This window comes from Perca fluviatilis, chromosome 6 (genome assembly GCF_010015445.1).
Source record: "Perca fluviatilis chromosome 6, GENO_Pfluv_1.0, whole genome shotgun sequence".
Lineage (NCBI taxonomy): Eukaryota > Metazoa > Chordata > Actinopteri > Perciformes > Percidae > Perca > Perca fluviatilis.
In genome coordinates this window covers 3,571,595-3,595,088 of record NC_053117.1, presented here as the reverse complement: position 1 = coordinate 3,595,088, position 23,494 = coordinate 3,571,595, and the positions used below count along the sequence as shown (strand labels likewise).

Here is a 23,494-nt window from a genome sequence, read left to right as displayed (position 1 = left end):
CCAAGCTGTCGTTCACATTCATCATCATTCATCGTCAACCACATCATCAAAACTGCCTCCTACATCCGTAACATTGCCCACCTCTGACCATTACTGTCACTTACTGCTGCTGAAACACTCATTAATGCATTCATAACATCCAGGCTCGATTACTGCAACAGTGCATCGTTCTTTAGGCTTAAAAAGAAGAAGAAATTCTGCCGGCCAAAAACATTCTGGTGTAGAAAGGCTCCTGCACTCCAGTCCCATTCCCATCATTTATTTACAGGAGTGCAAACATTTCAATCAGTGACCTTACTCAGCGCATCTTCTCTCCTAATGACATTTTCACCAAGTTCCTGACAATCAGCACAAATATTACAGAGTTTTTTCTAGGGCTGCACAATATATAATTTTTTTTTTATCGTCATCGCAATATTAACTGCCGCAAAAGTCTGAGACATATTGCGATAGACACTCTAGATAGAGATTTGTTTGTGTTAGTTGAAAGAAAATATCAGTAGAAAATTACACTTTATTGTGTGCTGCTTTTTATATTCAATTCAATGTTCAATAAAAGAATGTTGGAAATGATTTCCTTTCATTTGTTTTAATTTCAACAAGCAATTGTATTTTAGCAGAATACTGAAAGCAGCAGAACCGAGAACACTTTAATATCTGTTTATTTATCTCAAGTAATATCGTTATTGCGATATTCAACAACGTTATCGCATATCGCATATTTTCCTCATATCATGCAGCCCTGGTTTTTTTCTGCTCAGAAACATCTACAGTATAGTTCCTGTAAAGCCCCTGTCAGTTGCTCCTTCTTCAGTACCCCAGCAGCCTGCTACAACCCTGCTGCTAATTCAAAAGAGAAGATGTAAATGGATGAGACACAGCAATAAGGGTTCACAAGCTCTGGCCTATTCTTGGCTGCTGTGTTTGTTGGCTTCCTGCTAATTAGTTTTTCAAGTCAGAACCTAATAATAGACCCGCACCACTTTAAAGGGTGCTAAATAATGTCAGACACTATTATTAAGAGACAGTTCTGACTTATTTGACATGAGGTTGGTATTGGTTAGGGATGTAGCAAATAATTGATATTGTGATATAATCTTCATCATAAGTGTCTTATAATATGGTACACTAAACCTGCTAATAGCTTCAATATAGTTGTGATGCTAAGGTAGAGGTGTTCCCTGCCTTTTTTTACACAAATATTCTCTCTCTTTTAGCTGTTTTTGGTTTTGTCACTTCATTTCACTATGTTCACCAGATAGTCTCAGCTAGTCCACAACTTTGCTAACACAGCCTATCATCAAGCAAGGGCAACCTCACAAGACATAGCACACCAGCTGATATTACTTACTAGTGCAACAGCAAGAAGGCTAGCTCGCCATCTGTCTGCAGTCTTATTTTACGAAGCTCTCGACAACTACTAAAAGCCCGTCTGAGGTTTACTCTTGCTCAGTCCTATATTTTCGTAGCTTCCTTTATGTTCATGTCTTTTTGTCACGATGCCCGTAGAGGCTGCTGGATCTGTTGCCCGCTTGCCCTGCTCCAGGTTCTGGTACAACACCGGCACCGCTCCCACCAGTATCCCTCATGCCCCGCCCCGGGACTGAAAACCTCCTCCCAGCAGTCCAAAGCTCCTGTGCTAGCGGTGTAAACGCCAACACTCCCAGTCCTGGCAGCACGGCTAACTAAGCTAACTAGCTGCCAGCAGCTACAGACAGCAGCACTTAGCGGTTACCGTTACTTTAGCAGCTAGTAAACTTTCTGTCCATCAGGTAACTCCACAAATCACCAAGAGTTGAGGCAGAGCAGCCAGAGGACATCAGAGGGAAAACCAGAAAACATTTTCTCCATAAAATCTGATCCACTTTCACCCAAATCAGTGGTAGTGCAGTGAAGCATTACAGCACTTCTCCCGGTAGATCATACTTGCTTACCAAAGTTACATAGTGCGAGGGGCACAGGCACAGAGGGGCAAAGAGGGGCAACGACAGAGGACCATTCTCCCTAACACAAGTCAGAGTAGCATCAACATGATTTTGAAGTAAAATATTTAAATTAAAGGGGTGATAGAATGCAAAACCGATTTTACCTTGTCATAGTTGAATAATGACAGTTTAGTGGGTAACTAGGACATACATAGAACCTCTAAATCCCATTGACACCTCTACAAATCTCACAATTTGAAACTGCCTCTGAAAACGGGCAAATCTCAACAAGCCGCCTAGTTGGCTGTAGTCTCTATGTTTGTCACGCCCCAACATTTACATAGGCTACACAACTGATCTGAGGTCAGCTTAGTCTTCTGAATAGGTTGCGCAGATCTCAAGGAGTTCAGCGGCCGGTGCTGCCTCACTGCCCGGCCTCAGACCCCGGCCTACTGTGAGGTAAATGGAGCTCCGTCACGGCTGGCAGCCCACGGCACTCCATACCCACGCAAAGTCACCGTTTTATGGGTTAGTGGACTACCAAACGCCGCTGCTCTGACAGAGCTCCAGGGCCTGCAACTCCCCTCTTCCTGCTAAATGCCCAGTGTGTGTGAGTGAGCGCGCGGTCAGCGAGCTTGTTACGCCAGTAATCTCTTACCGCAGGTTCCAGTTAATCTTATAATGTGTGTAATTATAATGTGTTGAGTTATTTAAACAAACGACTGGGGAAATAAACGCCTCTTGTCCGCGAGTCTCATTGATAGAGCCTGCGGCTGGATGGAGCTCTATCAATGAGAGCTAGCTAGCTCCTCTTAGAATTCCTCTGAAATTCACAAAAATTCATTAACTTGAAATCGGACACCGTTGTTAGCTTTATAAGACCTTTAGGTAGATGTTGTATAAGTGGTGTGACGAAATTCAAACTGTAAATATACTCGAATTACGCCGAAAATTAAGCTAACTATCCGTGATTTGTAGCTACACATAGCTAGGATTGAAGGGACAGTCGCAGCTAACAAATCCCCTAATCTTCACAAATATTCATTAATTTGAAATCGGACACCGTTGTTAGCTTTATAAGACCTTTAGGTAGATGTTGTATAAGTGGCGTGACGAAATTCAAACTGTAAATATAGCTACTCTAGTTATGCTGGCAGCCAGCCAAGATTAACTGGAACCTGTGGTAAGAGATTGCTGGTGTAACAAGCTCGCTGACCGCGCTCTCACTCACACACACGGGCCATTTAGCTAGCAGGAAGAGGGAAGTTGCAGGCCCTGGAGCTCTGTCAGGGCAGCGGCGTTTGGTAGTCCATTAGCACAAAAAACGGTGACTTTGCGATTGTATGGAGTGCCTTGGGCTGCCAGCTGTGACTGAGCTCCATCTACCTCACAGCAGGCTGGGGTCTGCAGCAACACAGGCAGCACCGGCCGCTGAAGTCCGACACACAGTCTTACCAAATTCACTCAGATATTTAAGAGAAAGTGGTTCTTTTCCTTTGCACGCTGTTTTAGCAGAGAAAGAAAGTAACATTTACTGACATTTATAAAACCCAACCCTTTCAAAGTGTATTGAGTCAGAAATGGCACACCATGTGGGGGCAAAGACTGAGACATTAAACACCACACAGCACTGACCACTCAGCAGAATATAAAAGACTTCATAGCACCAGAGATGAATAAAATCAACATGAGTAGGAGGTGCACCATTACAGTCATTCAGATAGTAATCTATATCAGCGACGTTTAATTTAAGGGATTGTCCCGGTGCCGCCGATGTCCGTCCCCTTCCTCTTCCTTTGTGTTGGCGTTCTAACCTCCGGTGGATTTGTGAGGACTATGGTTAACTGCTCCTCAGATCTCTGCAGGGTAAATCCAGACAGATAGCTAGACTATCTGTCCAATCTGAGTTTTCTGTGGCACGACTAAAACAACTTTTGAACGCACACATGTTCCACCAAAACAAGTTCCTTCCTGAGACTATTTAGCAGAGGCACCGTGGCTCTGTCCGGCGCTTAGTGTTAGCCAAGACAATTGTGATTGGTTTAAAGAAATGTCAATAAACCAGATCCCAGATGTCGAGTGGACTAGCCAGACCCTCCTCCGCAGCAGTGTAGAGATAGAGCTCAACGTGCAAGACTATTCAGATAGTGATGTTAAAATCTCTCTTTCACCTCGACTCTCCCATCAACACTTGGATAGCAGTTGGTAAAGGGCAGCGAGCGACAGCCATGGTGCTGGAGCTGGGTGAACACTGCTGCCCCCCGGAGAGGTCACCTCCTCATCTGCCCTCCCACAGAGAGCAATTACCCGCTGGTTTCCATGGCAACCAGCAGTCTTGCCTGTGCTCTCAGAGTGAGAGGAGAGTGGAAGCACAGCGATGTGCTAGCCTTCAAATAATGTATTCCCTCTGTCTGGAACACACTAGCAGGAGTTAAATACATGTCACTGTCAGACGATCATTGTTAAGACACAACATTACCACAACAGACCAGAAGAAGCATCAGTCAACACACAGTGCTAACGGACTTTACTGAAAATTGCTATTCCGTGTTACACTGGCATGCCTAAACATAAGTAAGTTGAGCTGCTTCGTAATGTAATACACACCTGTAGTACCCTTTTAAACTGACGATCTGAAATGAAGACAGATTCAACATCTGCACAGCCTATTTCTCGCATAAAATGTTTAGAGAAACACATTTCGGTTCGATTGCTTTTCAAATTATGTTCCGTTTTCAAATCTGGGAGCCCCACGTGAAGCGTCGGTCCAATCAGGTGCAGCCATCGCGGTTGCACAAGGGTGTAGACTGTTTTCTTTGCTTGTCATTGGTCACTGAAGAGGCACTGATATCCGCTGGTGGCGAGCCCACCAGCGTGCAATGCTGGGAAGTGGGGTGATCCCTTCTGTGAAAACAAAGCATATGTGGACATGTACCATTAGACTTGCTTTACTTGGAACAGGAGAGCCCTCCATCTCTATATAAGAGAACATGATATATACAATATAAACTTGAGACACCCAGAGCAATTATTTCACTCTGTTTCCACCATTTGTGAACATATTCAAGAGGAAAATGTGTGTGACTGTTAGCAAGCAGAGGGTTAAATGAACATTTCTGCAGAAGTAAAACTGGAGGCTAGGCTTGTTACCTTGCTATCTTAACTAGCGTGACACAATGTACAAGCAGACATAGTTACACTATTATTTATGATAGTATACTCTAGTAGTATAGTATACTCTTGATTATATTATTGAAGGTGTGCATATGCTTTTAAATCTGGTATAAGCATAGCTAATTTACCCTTTTAGACTGTGTTGACCATAAGGTTTCATAAAAAAACTGGAAATGATAAAGTTGTTAATTTCAGATTCAGAGGCCTTATCTTTTCCATGCAGAGGGAATCTGGGTTACAGCTCGCAGTTGAGTCAACATCCAAAATGCCACACTCAAGGCTTCATATCGGCAGTCCACAAACCAATGGGTGATGTCACTGACGCTACATCCACTATTTTTACAGTCTATGGTTATTATGCATCACTGGAGAAAAGACTAGAGAGGGATGAACAAGATTTCTGTCTTCTTTATAGGTCTCTCATCTAGAATCAAATGTTGAGCTCTGATTAGTTAGCAAGGGTCTGTGAGGATTTACATGGACCTAAATGTTAGATTTAAGATACTTGTATGAACTGCACTGAAGTTTCCACTTCTTTTCTCTGTTCCAGGGTGGACCTGAGAACTAGGACCTCACGGAATCAAACTGCTGCTGTCATCGTACACCTGATAACATAAGGTGAGTGAATGGCTCACAAACATTTACTGATTATTTAACATACAAATAGGTAGTGCTTTACGTTATGGCTTGGTTCATCTGTGAGTGTGTGAGACATGTATGAGCTTTGGCACCTTAGGGTGAAGTATGGTCTCTAAAACCAAAATATCTTTAGATGCATTAAAGGTGCCCTGTGGAGTTTTATAGTGTTTTATGATGACCCTGATAAAGGCCACAAGCACAAACCAGCTGGTCCAACAGTAAAGTTGTTCTGTACGGGGGTTGGTGAAGTTTGACCTCTTCAGTCCTTTTCCCTTCTCCACCTTGTCACCTTATGGAAGCAGATGCCCTCACTCTCTCCAGTCCTGGTCACCTGATATTCTCTCCCACCTATACCTGTTCCCCACTTTCCGTCATCAGCCTCTAGTTTATTACTGGCCTTGTCCACACACTCGATGCCAGTTAGTGAAAGTTTCTGCCTGATTCACAGACTTATGATTCTCTGCCTAACCCCTTTTTGGATTTGTTTGCCTGTTTGGACTGCCATCCCAGTTTTGACCCTTGCCTGCTCATGACTCCGTAAGCTCTTGTAGCCTACTATTTAGTCTTGCATTGCCAGAAAGACATCCCCACAGCGCTGTGGAGTAAGGTCTGGCTATACCACACATACATTTTGGATAGGAGGAAAAAAAACGCTCTGGGTTGTTTTTTGTTGCATTTCTTTAAACCAATCCCAACGGTCTTGGGCGGCGCTAAGCTCCAGACGCAGCGACGGTGGCTCTGCTAAATAGTCTAGGAAGGAATTTGTTTTGGTGGAACATTTTCACCCCGCAAAAGAAAATACCACATCCAATATTAAATGAAGTTAACTGTTGACACAGTACAGTAACGTGAGCTATTTAAATTAGTTGATTCATGGTTAAACCTCATTGGCTCTTACCAGTGTATCTCCGCGTGTACTTCGTCCACAGCAACCCCACCAATCAGTCCCAAAACCTCCCAGTTAGAGAGTTATTATTTCAAAATCCAAAATTTCTTCAAAACTTGCCATTCTCAGTATGTCTGCCCTTGATGCCTTCAGGTCAATTCAAAATGCTGCTGCAAGGCTACTCACAATGCCAACTAGATGGTCTCACCTCACCCCTGTTCTCAAGTCTCTGCACTGGCTCCTTGTCAAATATAGGATTTTAGTTTAAAATTCTAACGCTAACAAACAGATCATTGCACGGCTCAGGCTCCTGCATATGTGACCAACATACTGCAACCTTTTTTGTCATAATGCCCTCTAAGGTCTAATATGTTAAATCTATTGACTGTTCCTTGCACCCGGTTTAAGACCCATGGAGATTGATCTTTCGAGTCAGTAGCACCGAGACTGTGGACCGCTCTGCCTCTTCCTTACGTGGATTTAACACCTAATAGATTGTGTCATATATCGTTAGATTGATCCTTGACTATTGATCCTTGGCTGTTTTAAAGATCGTCATTTTTATGGTAATGTTGCTTAATGTGAACAGAAACTGAGTGCCATGATTTTAGTTGACAATGTCACAATGTTTTTTTCCATTCATTTTGTGGAGTGTAATGAACATTGCAGCCTCTAGGGGCCACTGCTGGTCTGGTTCAATGTACCACTGTCTCTGTTATGTACTTGTAGCCAAAGCACGAGAAGTAACTGAATGTTGTGAGTGCATGTTACCTGAGTGCCGTGATGGTTTACCCAACCCCAACTCCGATAGGTATGCTCTCCTTATAACGGTTCTGCATGAGTATGTCCTCGATGCTGTGACCATTGTTCCTCTGGGGGCCCAATCTGTGAAGACATTTTTCCTCTTTGCCTTCTTCTACTTAATATCCTAAGTGCTTTCTTTCTGCCTCTTTCTTTAGTGATGATCTGTCTCTGGGGACGATAATGAACAAAGTCATTCAGTGAGGTCAGAATGAGCAGACTTTGTTGTTCGAGAACAATGAGAGAAAGCCAAGAAAATGTTTGTTTCATTGTACGGAAAATTCACTCAATTAAATGATGAGCAGATTGTCATGACCCATGACTCAAGTGGCACGTTACAGTAGATGTGTTGATGTTGCCTGCAGGGCAGTCAGTAGACTGGTAGGAAGAGAGGCATGCAGATGTTTGGACGGATGTGACTGTAATGACATGACCAAAGTCTGATGTGTTGCTTTTGCAGGTTATTACCCCCATTTGAATCCAGTTTGAAACTAGAGACCATCTTGCGATGGGATCACACCAGCTGTGACGCCCCAATTTGGCCAGGGGCGTAGAGTGGTGGGCCCCCCTACTTTTGGCTACCTTGCTTGGACCACACCCATTTTTAAACCTCGCCTTTATTTTGATCTTAACTACACACCTGTGTTTGGCACAGTTGCGACGCTATCACAGTAACGACATCTGTCTGCAGACATATAAACACCTGGCAAAGTACTTCAAAGTGCCTCTGTACTCTGGTAGTTCCTGCTACAGTACGTGTCTCCAGGAACACGTTTTGCCATGTTGCCTCAGGATATATACGTAAAGCTTTAGTTTTTGTAGATTTTCCATATGTTGCTTTTTATATTTTAAACTTGGACAAAAGACAAAACTAAAAATCACACATACAATATCAACTAAGTTACTCGTGAGTAACTTAGTTGATATTGTATGTGTGATTTTTATGCAGGGGATTTATTCTGCACTCTGAATAACGCTTGATAGCGTGTGAAAATAGATCAACTTACACCTTGTGATTTCTACTAAAATTGTATTGATACTTTCTGTCAGTAGAAATCTCTGCGCCTCTCTCGGACTTGTTTGGTGCTCCAGTGTGTGCCTTGTGTTCTATTCCCAGTTCGTGTCAGTCATTTGCGGCCAGATTATGTTGAGACCGAGTCGAGACCAAGACCAGACCAGTGCAAGTCCCACACTGCATGAAACGATACAATGTGGAAAATGCTAACCATAGGCACTCCTCAAATTTATCTAAAAGATCCACATTCCCATAAAAAAAACCCCACAGAAAACAAATTCTTCTTCTTCTTAATTCACCTCTTTTATTGCCATAAGTGTATCATGAGAAATACCTTGATAAAATAATCAGAAGGCAGTTGTGGTCTTGACCGGTCTTGGGTCCTCTTTACGTGAGACCGAGACAAGAGAGAGTAAAAATATGGTTGATTCCGATTCGGGACCGAAACGTTCAAAACGTGGTCTTGAGACCGGTCTCTAGACTAAGACCAATCTAGAGTACTACAACACTGGCTACGAGACAAAAGTCAATGCTACAGATACGGCAGGCATTTGTGTGAGTGGTTAGCTCGCCAGCTGCAATATTTTCCAATCAGACCTGTAGTAGTTACGATGTCATCAAACTTCCAGCACCACCTATTTCACAAGAAAGCACCAATTTCTGTGTCCGATTCTGGTATCACCAGAAACTTAATACATTTCACTCATGTTTGTCCCTTTGTGTTGACCACTTTCAGGCTCCTCCCAGCAGCATTTGCCCTGATCCATAGAGGCGCCTGCTAATGACGGACTCCTAAAACCTTTCTCTGACTCAGCTCCACCAACCAGAACCAGACAGCCATGAACCCTGAGGAGACGGAGCTCGGCCAGGAGGTTATGGAGGAGAACAACGCCCCTCCTCGCCAGCGCCACAACAACCACAACAACCGGCCCCGTAACCACAGCAACCAGGAAAAGCGCTACAGGCGCTTTGAGGCCCCTGCTGGAGGAAGTGCTGGCAGCAGAGCAAGGGTGCCGCAGCAGCGCAGGCCACAGGAGGAGCTGGACATGGAGCTGCAACACGGAGGTCAGTCTGCACAGCCCCAGCAGCCCCAGCCCATCCCCCGACCCGCGGTGACACGGTACCGCCGGCAGGGGGACAGCGAGGCACGCATCAGGGCCCAGCAGCAGAGGCACAGACAGAGGCAGCAGAGAGAGGCAGAGAAAGCACAACAACAGGAGAGGCAGCAGCGTGCCGAGATGACCCAGGAGGATGAACGAGAGAGGGACGACTCAGTGCTGGCCCGCTCAGCGAGCACGGAGAGCGGCTTCCACACCCATACCGACCGGGCCGAGGGGGACGATGGTCTGGTGATGATGTCTCTGGAGCCTGATGGGCAGCCAGAGGCGGAGGATGAGGCGGGGAACTACGAGGTCCAGCTACGGCCGGAGGCGGAGGGGTACACAGAGAGTGCCGAGGCTGAACAGCAACACCAACAACCCCATCCTAACTATCCTCCTCAGCCCCCGCCACTGCCACGTGAGCCCCTGCCTGATATCCAAAACCCCCAGAGACAGGATGAAGCAGAGGAGATGCTGAACACTGGCTACTCCAACTACGTCTACACCCGGCCCCTCAGCCACTCCGGAGGAACGGCCGACTTCTCGGCCAGTCAAAGCTCGGAGAGTTTAGACGCTGTTCTTGCGGACGAAGCCTATTCTGAGCCATATGACATTTACTCACTCTCCGAGCATGTTTACGAGGAAATCTGCGACGCTCCCGCTTCAGTTTCCTCCGCTGCAGACGGGGCTGAGGACACAGAGTCTCTCCAACAGAGGCGGACCGGCTTTCAGCTGTTGGAGGGCCGGGCGGGGGGTGGAGACTACCATCAGCAGGAGGCGGTGGGCTCCCGTCTTCGCCACTACGACGAACGCTCTGACGGCGAGTCAGACAGCCCTGAGAAGGAGGCGGAGTTCGCCCCGTACCCACGCGCCGACAGCTGCGACCAGGAGGAGGACATCGACAGCATCGTGGCTGAGGTCAAAGAAAGCCTGAGCTCTCAGAGTCTTCATCGTGCTTTGGAAGACACCATAGATGAAGAAAATGAGCTACAGCAGGAAGAAGAAAAGTCCCAAATGGACTCTGATGAGACCCACAGAGCTGGCGCCCCAGGGCAGCCAGCCAGAAGAGCATCTGGGAGTCCCCCAGAGGAGCTTGCAGCAGCGAGGAACAGCCAGGAGAAGAGGGACGCCATCTCCCTGGCCATCAAGGACATTAGGGAGGCCATAGAGGAGGTGAAGACCAGAACAGTGAGATCTCCATACACACCTGATGAGCCCAAGGAGCCCATCTGGGTAATGAGGCAGGACCTGAGCCCCACCGCTGAGTGTGACCTCCAGCCATCGCTGGGGGGGGACGTAAGTACAGCCGCTCTGGCTACTGTTGATCAAGTTCAGGGTTTCCCCCAGAAAAATCGTTAAGCCCGGTGGCAAGTTTCATAGGGCCCTACATTAAGTTAGTGCAAGCTAACTGGAGATTTGAAAATATGACTACGTCTAAGTTTCCAACCGAGCCACCCCGTTGTAACTGTAGTCATTAAAAAATAATTCCCAGTTGCTTAGGCCTGGTGGGGGGCAACTTAGGCCAGGTGGGCCACCGGGCTTGCAATACACTGGGGGAAAACCTGATGTTGTATTGGATACCGTGTCTGTTCTGTTAACCAGCTGTTGGTTCCATATGATATGATATACTAGGGATGTTTGATTCTGGAAAAAATAATAATCACCATTATTTTTGGTCATAATTAAAATCAGGACTATTTAACACGATTACTCATTGACTTTTGGTAAGATGTTGCAATTATTGATCTTGAAAAATGTAAACAAATCAACAGTGCATACACCTTGGAACTGTGAATTTTCCCTTCATACGTTTGAATCCGTTTTTTTTTCATTCACAACACAAGACAAATAAGAATATACTTGCAAAACGTAATGTGCAAAATAATCATCTTTCTCCATTACTATTACTACTACTATACGTGTATATGTATGTGTGTGTGTATATATATATATATATATATATATATATATATACCTGTGTATGTGTATCGGTTTACTTCACTTATTTTAACGGTCATCATTTAAGTCTATTCCAAGCCAACAGAGGGCAGAACCAGAACCAGAACCCTTCTATTAGCAACAGCATTAGTTACACAGTTCACCTCATCTGACTCAGAGTCTGAATGGGTCAGACTGCAGAAACTCAAACACACCAGCTGTAATAGACTGGACCAATCACAGCTTAGAGACATCACAACATGTCAGGTGTGTGTGGGACAGAGGGCAGCACATTGTCATAGCATAGCACAGAAACATAAAGCAACATAGTCTGTTAGTCACATCTCTCACTGCCCCCGAGGTAAATCTCTTTATATAGAACGTTTTTATGTCCACCATATTACAACCAAGGTGAAAAGAATTGCCTTTGTGGTGCTCAACACTGAAAAAAGACAGGAAGGAAAAATGTGATCATGCACAGAAACATAGACCAACAGGAAACAAACTCTTTTTAGGTTGTATGTCAGTGACAACGTGTCCACGCAGGAAGTGCTGTGCTTATTAATCTAAATGACCTTTTATGCCTTGAAGTCTATTTTCTTCCATTTTCAATGCGTAATGACAGTGATTGTGTAGTGGGCTCTACACAGCAGTACTGTGGCTGAACACATCTTGTGTACATACTGATGGACTGAAGCTGCTGGAACATATCTTTGCACATCGCTTCAGGGGTTTCTAGCCGTGCAGATAGTTTTGAAATGTATGTTTTGGAGACTTCCGCCTTCGTCTGGAGTTGAATGGAATTTCATATTTGACGGTCACAGAGTTCAGCGATGGCAACCTATATAGTGAAATATATCAACATCGAGATATGAAATGATCTATATCTGCATAGAAGAGTTTGTCCATATCACCAAGCCCTAATTGATGGTCATATTTCCTCACCACATGCTTCAGCGCTTTTACTGGCGCAGCGTGGTCTCCCACACCTTGTGTTCCTTTCTAAAACCGATCCATTTTGTGTCACTGCATCTGAGGGAACATTAGCTCGGCCATAGTTGCGTAGCACGATTGTCTCTACCTAGGTGATCTGTGGTGATTGGCATGGTGGTTAAAATTATACATTTTAATTTGATGTTTTTTATTCATGTCTATTCTTGAGCACATTTACATCTAAAAATAACTACAGGTCCTCCAAACCATACGATATAGATTGTTTATTCTAACCCTATAATATGACCCACAGGAGAGTGCATTACTCTGTTTTTGGGTGTACAGCAATTAATATACAGTGCACAAACAGAACACAATTTTCGTGCCACAAGTGTGCCATTATCCATTCTAATGAATGACATTATCCATCACAAACACAAAAATATACTGTGTGTGTGTGTGTGTGTGTGTGTGTGTGTGTGTGTTGTGTGTGTGTGTGTGTGTGTGTGTGTGTGTGTGTGTGTGTGTGTGTGTGTCCCATTTTGTCAACACACACAGACATACTGGGTTTGGCCCTTTTGGGGATGTTGTCTCATGTCTTTGTGTTAAGCACAGAGGTAGAGTCAGGATGTGGATAGCCTAGCTTAGCATAAATACATACTGTTAAACAGTCATATGTACATATTTGTTTCTGTATTTAATGTTTGTTTATTTCATATTAATGTTTAATATGTGTATGTATGCACCAACCACCAACAAGGCAAATTCCTAGTAAGTGTTAACTTACTTGGCAATAAATCCCTTTCTGATTCTGATGTTGGAATGTCTATTTTTGAACAATGAGAGCCAGGATAGCTGTTTCCAGTCTGTTCCCAGTCTGTTCCCAGTCTATTCCCGGTCTGTTTCCAGTCTGTTCCCAGTCTATTCCCGGTCTGTTTCCAGTCTGTTCCCAGTCTGTTCCCGGTCTGTTTCGAGTCTGTTCCTAGTCTGTTCCCGGTCTGTTTCTAGTCTGTTCCCAGTCTATTCCCAGTCTGTTCCCGGGCTATTCCCAGTCTATTCCCGGTCTGTTCCCAGTCTGTTCCCAGTCTATTCCCGGTTTGTTTCCAGTCTGTTCCCGGTCTGTTTCCAGTCTGTTCCCAGTCTGTTCCCAGTCTGTTCCCAGTCTATTCCCGGTTTGTTTCCAGTCTGTTCCCAGTCTATCCCCGGTCTGTTTCCAGTCTGTTCCCAGTCTGTTCCCAGTCTGTTTACAGTCTGTTCCCAGTCTATTCCCGGTCTGTTTCCAGTCTGTTCCCAGTCTGTTCCCTGTCTGTTTCCAGTCTGTTCCCAGTCTGTTCCCGGTCTGTTTCTAGTCTGTTCCCAGTCTATTCCTAGTCTGTTCCCAGTCTGTTTCTAGTCTGTTCCCAGTCTATTCCCAGTCTATTCCCGGTCTGTTTCCAGTCTGTTCCCAGTCTGTTCCCGGTCTGTTCCAGTCTGTTCCCAGTCTGTTCCCGGTCTGTTTCTAGTCTGTTCCCAGTCTATTCCCAGTCTGTTCCCAGTCTGTTCCCGGTCTGTTTCCAGTCTGTTCCCAGTCTGTTCCCGGTCTGTTTCCAGTCTGTTCCCAGTCTGTTCCCGGTCTATTCCCAGTCTATTCCCGGTCTGTTCCCAGTCTGTTCCCAGTCTGTTCCCAGTCTATTCCCGGTTTGTTTCCAGTCTGTTCCCGGTCTGTTTCCAGTCTGTTCCCAGTCTGTTCCCAGTCTATTCCTGGTTTGTTTCCAGTCTGTTCCCAGTCTATTCCCGGTCTGTTTACAGTCTGTTCCCAGTCTGTTCCCAGTCTGTTTCCAGTCTGTTCCCGGTCTGTTTCCAGTCTGTTCCCAGTCTATTCCTTTTTTCATCTTATCCACTTCCTGTTTAGCTGTTCCCAGTCTGTTCCCAGTCTATTCCCGTTCTGTTCTCTGTTTCCATCTATTCCGTCTTTCTCTTTCCCAGTCTGTTCCCATCTATTCGGTTTGTTTCAGTCTGTTCCCAGTCTGTTCCCATTCTACGGTTTGTTTCCAGCTGTTCCAGTCTATTCCGGTCTGTTTACAGTCTTTCCATCTTTCCCATCTGTTCCGGTCTGTTCCTCTTTCCGTCTGTTTCTCTTTCCTCTGTTCCCAGTCTTCCAGTCTGTTCCAGTCTGTTCCCAGTCTGTTCCCAGTCTGTTCCCAGTCTATTCCGTTCTGTTCCGGTCTGTTCCAGTCTGTTTCGGTCTGTTTCCAGTCTGTTCCCAGTCTGTTCGGTCTGTTCCCAGTCTGTTCCGGTCTGTTCCCAGTCTGTTCCCGGTCTGTTCTCGGTCTGTTCCCAGTCTGTTCGTCTATTCCCAGTCTGTTCCCAGTCTGTTCCGGTCTGTTCCGGTCTGTTCCCCGTCTGTTCCCAGTCTGTTCTCGTCTGTTCCCGTCTGTTCCCAGTCTGTTCCCAGCTATCTGTTCCTAGTTTCTCTTCCAGTCTGTTCCCAGTCTGTTCCCAGTCTGTTCCCGTTCTTTTCCAGTCTGTTCCCATTCTGTTCCGGTCTGTTTCCAGTCTGTTCCCAGTCTGTTCCGGTTCTGTTCCCTGTCTGTTCCCGGTCTTTTTCAGTCTGTTCCCAGTCTGTTCCAGTCTGTTCCAGTCTGTTCTGGTCTGTTCCCAGTCTGTTCCAGTCTGTTCCCAGTCTGTTCCCAGTCTTTTCCAGTCTGTTCCCAGTCTGTTCCCAGTCTGTTCTGTCCAGTCTGTTCCCAGTCTGTTCCAGTCTGTTCCCAGTCTGTTCCCAGTCTGTTCCCAGTCTGTTCCCAGTCTGTTCCCAGTCTGTTCCCGGTCTGTTCCAGTCTGTTCCCAGTCTGTTCCCAGTCTGTTCCCAGTCTGTTCCCAGTCTGTTCCCGGTCTGTTCCCAGTCTGTTCCCGGTCTGTTCCCAGTCTGTTCCCAGTCTGTTCCCGGTCTGTTCCCAGTCTGTTCCCGGTCTGTTCCCAGTCTGTTCCCAGTACCAGGCAAAGATGTCCCTGAGTGGTTCAGAAACCTTGCAAACTGTCTTTGTAATGCATTCTACCCCTTACATTATGTGGCTTTCTTATCAGTTATGGTGATTAATCCAAACATTGTTCTGTCTCGGCCTCAATAGAAATACCCCCCACCCCAATGATTTATTCAGTAAGGGTGTTGAGAGAGAGAGAGAGAGAGAGAGAGAGAGAGAGAGAGAGAGAGAGAGAGAGGTAAAGGGCAAGAGCTTAGGTAAATAATTCAGTGAGGATCCAATAACAGAATGACACTGCTGTTTTCCTGCTTACATCAGCTTGATCACAACAAAAATGCAGCCTCTGTTTTAAACTTCATCTTTAAATTGATTGCGTCCCTGACATTCATTGTAAATGAATTTGATGATTAAAGATGAGACAACATCACACTGTGAGCAGAGCAGAACCAGGCCCACAGACACACAGACAGACAGTCTGTTGATCTCATGATGAATCCTGATACCTGAGTGTTACCTGAGCAGCTGACTCCTCCAGTCTGTAGACACTGGTGTTGCATTTAACCGCTCACTGCCAACTCTCAGCGCTACTTCATCTGGGGCACTTGTTGAGCTTCAGCTGGGTTTGTGCACTTACTGAAGGCCATGGAAAACTATTGGATGTATCAAGTAGAAAAGCTGGAGGAGGAAGAAGCCAAGCAGGAGCAGCAGCCTGGCCAACACGATGGAGATGAGGTGTGGACAGTTTGACCTTTCCATCGGCGTGTTGAAGTGATGGTTTATATCTGTAGCGGTGGAATCAATAGTCTCATGGGTGTTGTGATGTGTGCAGGGTTCTGTGTGTGTTTATTAGACCACACTTTTCATTCCAAAGCCCTTTTGTGGATTCATACAAAAGCTGAGAGAGGTGCTGTTAGCTTATTATGTTTTATTTTGGTATTTGTCTGATTTTTACACACAACGATTTGCGATCATGATTTAATTGTCTTAATATCTCAACATTTCTTGTCTGAGCCGGCTGTTTTTCTCATAGCTGACAGAAATGACTTTATAATGATAAACTATCAAGTACAGAAGCCTGTCAACCCGAAACAATGACTGGTGGAAAAGTATTCAGATCCTTTACATGAGTAAAATAATACCACACTGTAAAAAAAATAAAAATAAAGCCTGCATTCAGAACTTTAAAGAGCAAGAGAATCTTGAGTAAGAGAACAAATCAGCTACATTTTAAGTATCAAAAATGCTACTTTATATACTGTTGGGAGTCCATCATTTCTTAACGATTTCCTGCCTGTGTGATTTTGAACTAATTAAGAAAAGTGATCTTTGCATAACAGCTGTTGAGGAATAGTCAAACAAACACAAGTGATGAATGACATATTTACTTGTGTTAATTATATTAAAAAAGCTACAGTATGTACAGCAACAGCAGACCCAGGTCGCTGTAGCAGAATATAGTTCATATTGTGTGGCTGGTTATGTGGAAAATAGAGACCATGTTCAGCTGGTTTTTATAGTAATGCCTTGGCTCTGGGTGCCAGTCCTTGGTTGTCTCTGGGTTTTTTGTTTGATTGACAATACCCAAAAGAGTTTCTTTGCTTTTTTCCCCTCTTTTTTCTTTCCCCTATTCCTTCTTTTTTTTTGTAATTCAACAATCCTATTGATATGTTCCTAAAACACTAAAGCAGGGGTCTTCAACGTTTTTTAAACCAAGACCCCTTAATTTAAAGCGAGACGGAGCAGGGACCCCCTACTATATATATTGTATAAAATGAAGTTGCATAATAAACTTGGCCTACAATTACGTGTAGGGCAGCCTAAAGCCTTTTTACATACCTACAGTTATAAGGCTTTTTAAAAAAGCCTTATAACTGTTGGCATGATTTTATAAATTACATTTTAAATTTTTAACGATACAAAACATTTGATGAACGTAGGATATGTTCTGTGCATTGCTACCTTAGTACTACTTAGGATGCCTGGGTCAACTTAGCTTCATCTTCAGATCGCTTCGGCTGGATTGATATTTGCTAATAATATGTTGGATTCATGTTAAGACCTTTTCATTTTTAAGAAAGACTTTCAAAAATTGACAATAATTTGGAGGCCCCCCCTGCAGTGACTCTTGAGGACCCCCTAGGGGTCCCGGACCCCCTGTTGAAGATCCCTGCACTAAAGTATATATTAGGGGTTGACCGATACTGGTTCTTCAGGGCCCATACTGATTATCAGTAGTTAATGAAACTAATAACCGATATTTGGAACAGATATGAATTTACAGTAAAAATGAAACCTTTTAGTCAAAATTAGGATTTTGGAATGTTACAAACTCCAACACACAACTTTATTTAAAAGCTTTAAGCAAATATTTAATCAATCAGAAACTTTCAACATAATACACAGTAAAACATTTTTTTTTATAAATTGTAATATAGTGTTGTGGGCGGGACATTAAGTGTGACTCATTGAAACTGGAGCAGAGGGAGAGAGACAGGGCTGGAGGCGAGCCAAAGTAGCTTGGTCCCGATATTTGGCCAGGCCAATAAATGGTCGATCCCTAAGTATATATTGCCATTTTGTGTTTGCTGTACTTATGATTTTGCTTTGTTGACATGGTGGCCTAGATGCTGCATTTTGTACCATGTGTTGTGTATTATATTGGTAGTGTTAGTAAGTAAAACAAATCATGCTCTCACCTGTGCACACCTGCAAATGACAATCCCTTCTCTCCTTGTGTCACTACACCCTGAGGAAGGCTCAAGCACATACGCGTTGGTGTGTTTTTAATGTCTTGCACTGTTAAAGTGTAACTCTCGCCAAAATGCAACCTAGGGTGTTTTTGTGAATATACCCAAGTCAAACTTTCGTTTAAAAGCATAATTAGGACGGTAGCGCCACTTTTAAGATTGACCGTATTTTCGTTTTGGGTCAAATGGCCTTTTGAATGGGAGAGCTAGGGGCACTACTATGATCGCATCAAAATCACTATTTTTAAACCACTGAGAAGGCTCGACACAACGTGAGACTTTGCTCCAAGTATCACCAGGGGCTCTACACATGAACTCAGCAATGAGAACATTGTTTGTGTTCCCAGAGTTTACTAAAAAGAAAGGTTTTGAACATCTTACTTTAGCACTTGTTGTTTACGCTCTCCGCCATCTTGTCAGTCAAAAAGTGTCAATCTCTGACTGAATGAACAGACTCCATAGGAGGAAATGTCATTCTCATATGAGGCTCCTTTTTCAACTACAAGGTCAATATTGTTTTTCACTAACGACACAACAACAAACTATCCGTGCATTTATATGGAACTAAGTTCAGTTCTGATAGCAGGTAAGACCAGAGCCAGAGGCACCGACACCAACATCAGGACAGGAAGTGCTGACAACTGCAAGATAAACACACAATCAAACCACGAGTGGTATTACCGTATTATTTTATTATGGCTCTGTGGTATGCTTGTAAATTGCTTTTAATGGCATTTGCACCTATATAATTGATTTTAATTACTTCAATTAATGATGTAACCTATTTTGCCTATTTCACCCACTGTACAGCCTGAGTGTGTATAATTACTGCACTTTCATGAGCGTGATAAACTGCTGAGTCATATTGTACGTGTTGCTGTTGTGATGTCTATACATCACTTCCCTCTAGTGCTATCTATCCAGTTTGATGTGTCTAGGAGGAACATTGCATGGGGACATTTTTATTGTGCACGCCAGTAAATAATTGTTCACTCAACGTGAGGTTTTGTCCTGATTGTAATGCTGTTGATGAGCCAGGGTCTGTCTGAGGTTACTAACTGTAAAAAGGAAGTTTTTCCTCACCACTGTCACACCAAATGCTTGCTCTTGGAGGGGAAATTGTTGGGTCTGTAGAGTGTGGTCTAGACCTACTCCTGTGTCCTGAGATAACTCCTATTGTGATTTGACACTATAAATACAATTGAATTGAATGGAATGATCGAAGGGTTAGTGTCTTTCTGCACTCTGTTGGCTTGGAATAGACTGTGGAGGTGTCGTTCACACCTCCACACCGTTAATAACCTTTGTGCTGAGTTCAGATCATTTTGACAGGTGTGAATCTAACATGTGTTCTCAGGTGCTCACCAAAAAACTTGTGAAATTCAGCTTACATCGCAACAACTTTCGGCTTTCCAGAAAACAAACTATGTCTGTTTTAATGTTCTTTTTGGCTGTCCTTAATGTAATGAATGTCTCACTTTCTCCCACTGCTTTTTTCTTTTTCCGATGAGTCCTGGTCTCCATTTGAGACATGAAACTGCTTCTTCATTGAACTTTCTTGTGTTTTCTGCTTTGTGTGCCCGCTCCTCATTGGCTCCCTGCAGTCTCCTGGTTCAGGCTCGCCCTCTCCTCCGGGAGCCGAGTCGTCCAGCAGACTGCTGCTGCAGGATGACAGCGTGGACTCTTCTCCCTCCAGTAAAGAGGTGTGTTCAGCACTTTACTATTTATCAGATATCTGTCGTTTTTATTTTTTTACTTTTGCACATCAAGTTGAAGTAATGTTTGAAAGAATCATTCTCCTTTTCTTTTCATCAATAGTCCAGGAGAAGCCTTGCGTCTTTCCCCACGTATGTAGAAGGTGAGTGCTTCTTCCTGCTGCAGTAGTTTATTATTCTCATTATGGGACATACTTTGTTGAGGGTTGAAAAGGTGTAACTAGTGGCTTTTATAAATCATCTGTTAATGCTTTATAGATCAGTAATAAACCAGTAATAAGAACATTTGCCAGATTGTAAATAATGATCTTGCTGATGTTGATCATCCTCCAGGTTGAGCATCATGTAATTTGACACCATGTAGGGTAGGTCAGGGAAGGAATTTCCATGAAAGATTTATAAACAAACTTCTTCCTCTTTTTAATCTTAATATATTAATGTCATAGTGCGATGGGTAAGATTGTGTGATAGAGTGAGACTGACACGCTGTCCTCCCTGCAGTCCCGGGCCCCTGTGACCCCGAGGACCTGATCGATGGGATCATCTTCGCCGCCAACTACCTGGGCTCCACCCAGCTGCTGTCGGATAAGACTCCGTCCAAGAACATCCGCATGATGCAGGCACAGGAGGCCGTCAGCCGCATCAAGGTGAAAACACACACACACACACACACACACACACACACACACACATGCACAGACACACACAAACACATACACCACACATACACATACACACACAAAAAAAAAAAAAAAAAAAAAAAAAAAAAAAAAAAAAAAAAAAAAAAAAAAAAAAAAAAAAAAAAAAAAAAAAAAAAAAAAAAAAAAAAAAAAAAAAAAAAAAAAAAAAAAAAAAAAAAAAAAAAAAAAAAAAATGTGTTTCAAGCTCAGTCACACTGCTGTATTTTGGGTTTGGTACCAAATAAATAAATCTCTTATTTTCTATATTCTAACATTTTATTAAACCCATTATTTTCTTATTTCCCATCTTGCCTAATTATAACTGAAGACTTGTATGAATATTCAACCTCTAGTATGTACAATCATCCAAATCCACATCTTTAATGACAATACATTTAATGTTTTTCAGCTTTTACTATTTCTCTTATACTTTATAATAACTTGATGAAGGAGAGGTCAAACTCCAGCAACACAGGAAGTATACAGAACAACAGGTGGCCTTCATCAGGCTCTAGCTGACCATTTCAACCCATGTCAGTTTAAATGCAGCTAAATTGTATGCGTGTTTGTAATAACACTAAATAACACTACATAGGTTCAGACTGCAGGCCTTAATGCTCAATTCCGATTTTTTTGACTGACTGTTCACATTATTTTAGCGTGTTCATTATGCCTAGTTAAATAACGCTGGATTTGGCTAAAACATAATGATTTAAATGAGGACTATGTAAGTGTTCGGACTTGTAAGTTGATGTACATTAAAAACATGTATTTGCTGATATATAGACGTGTCTTTCGCCATGTAAACTCTATGGGAAAAACGTTGGCCGTTATGCATCAAAGCCTGGCGCTGTTCCTGGGGGCGTGCTGTTCCCGGCGCAGAGATGTGACGATGGTCACTCTAGAGTGACGTCAGAGTCGCGTGAATTCCGATCTGACTGTCCAGACTCAGGTCGCATTTTTTAAATATCCGACCTGTAATGGATTTGGACCACATATGAAAGTGGCCCAAATCAGAACTGGAAAAGATCGGATGCCATGTGAGTTGGGCTGTTTATACTGTCATGAAAAAATCCGATATGAGCAAAAAAATTGGATTTGGGTCACTTTTGCCTGCAGTCTGAATGTAGCCATAAAGAGACATATTTGACATTTTTGCATATTGTGCTCTGACTTAGGGATGGCTATTTTGGTAAAACTTTTTATTGGTATTTGGAATTAATAGAAAGTGTACTAATTGTTCACTGTGACAATGTTTCCCTATGATTAAAACATTTACATATTACATACAATTACATTGTCCTGATAGCAAGGAAACTAGGGACCTGTTAAATATAATGTTTTTGTGTGTCATGGAATTTTTTTTTAACTTGAAATGGAAAAGCAAAGTAAAAATGCTCAATACTCTGACACTCAAGATGCTATAAACACAGCTTTAAAGGATAACTTTAAAGGACAATCTTTTAAATCTGCCCGTCCAGTATTCAGTAAGACCGCTGCAGTTGACAGTGGCAAAACAAGCTGCAATATTTTTTATTAACATTTTTGTCCCCCAGGCGAATGTTTCCTGTGTGAGCCGAGCTGACCAGCTGGAAGTGTGCGCTTAGCTGATGGTTTGATAGATGTTAGCCATGGTTAGAGTGTGTCTTTGTGTCTGCAGCATTTCACACTGAGAGAATAGAAGAGCTGATCAGTGTGCTGATGTATGTAGTGCTGCTCACAGTCAGCTTCTCGCTCTGTTCTGGAGCCTTAACAACAGAGACACCTGCTGGTAGAGGAAGGCTAATGCAAAGACACTATGTCTTTATATTACCATCTAAAGGCTCCTACTGCCTCGTGAGTGCATGCAGTTTTAAGGCTCTGAAACACCAACCCGATAATCGGCCGTCGGAGAGTCTGGCGAGGTCGGTGACTCGAGTCTCTTCGGTGTGCTCCGTGCCGCCGTCAGTCGGAGGAGCCGTCGGCCTTCATTTTGGCCGATTTGACTTGTTGAATCGGCAGTGGGCAGTTGGACTCAATGACCAATCTGATTGGTGGAGTGCTAGCCCTTGACTAGCGAATCAGTGCACGAGCTGACAACGCCAGTATCTTCTTATTACTGGCCATCGTATTTTCTTCAGTCAGCGAGTAATGACAACAACGATCCTTCTTGACTACTATCACCACTCTCTGATGAAAACAAGGAACTGAGCAATTAAATGGTGCAAATCGGTTGATCGAGATGGTCGGTGACTCAACTCTGAATGTTTTCCCAAAAGCCCCGAATCTTTTAGGGTTTTAAAATAACTTCAATTTTGTGTCTTTCCCCTCAGTCTCTCTGACTTACGGAAGAAGATTAGGGCCACATGTGAAAACATTTATTGAGTTCTGAGTTTATTGTCAGAATTCTGACATTTTTTTTAAAAACTTGAGAAAAAAACTTGTAGACTTTAAACTCAGAACTCAACACATTTTTCACATTACTGGGAAAATGTCGCCATTCATTCTGTGAACTTTTCTCCAGCATAGGATAACAAAATAGGTTTCAAAATTAGTAATGCTGTTTACGCCAAATTCCTACCCTACCTATGTTATGTAACCTAGATCTGTAAACAGACGATTTTTGCCTCTTTTTAGGTGGCAGGAGTGAATTCTCAACATTAGTTGTGTTCTGGTTTTTAGAATGATGAAGACAGTTGGAGAACAATTAGATACAAAAAATATCAAATGCCTTGAAAAATAGTGCACATAGCTGATGTAAACAGAGCATGCCCCCGGAGAAACTGATAAAAAGTTCAAATCTCATAATATTTACCACAGTGATAAGCCACTGGAGTGACCTTCACAACCCCAGACAACAACATTGAACTCTGAATCATGTTTGCAGTTGCGCTACTTTGCACCCGAAAAATTATTATTGATCCCTGTGTGAGTTCTAGCACTCTATTGTATTCTGTAAATAAGTGCTGACTATATTTTTTAATATATGTTTATTCTTAGCA

General features: G+C 43.3%; 1 protein-coding gene across 2 annotated transcripts in view; it reads left to right on the top strand.

Annotated features, from left to right (window-relative positions):
- The window catches only part of apba1a (amyloid beta (A4) precursor protein-binding, family A, member 1a), a 48,086-nt gene that overhangs the window by 8,070 nt on the left and 16,522 nt on the right, over positions 1-23,494 (top strand). Inside the window, exons 1-6 of one of the 2 annotated variants that reach the window (XM_039803136.1) lie at positions 5,236-5,408; positions 5,650-5,717; positions 9,177-10,836; positions 19,723-19,821; positions 19,937-19,976; positions 20,335-20,480. In XM_039803136.1, coding sequence (XP_039659070.1) covers positions 9,280-10,836; positions 19,723-19,821; positions 19,937-19,976; positions 20,335-20,480 — 1,842 coding nt within the window. In that variant the 5' untranslated portion in view covers positions 5,236-5,408; positions 5,650-5,717; positions 9,177-9,279. Of the gene's footprint in view, positions 1-5,235; positions 5,409-5,649; positions 5,718-9,176; positions 10,837-19,722; positions 19,822-19,936; positions 19,977-20,334; positions 20,481-23,494 lie in introns of those variants that run through there. The other variant, XM_039803135.1, reaches the window with a different exon arrangement.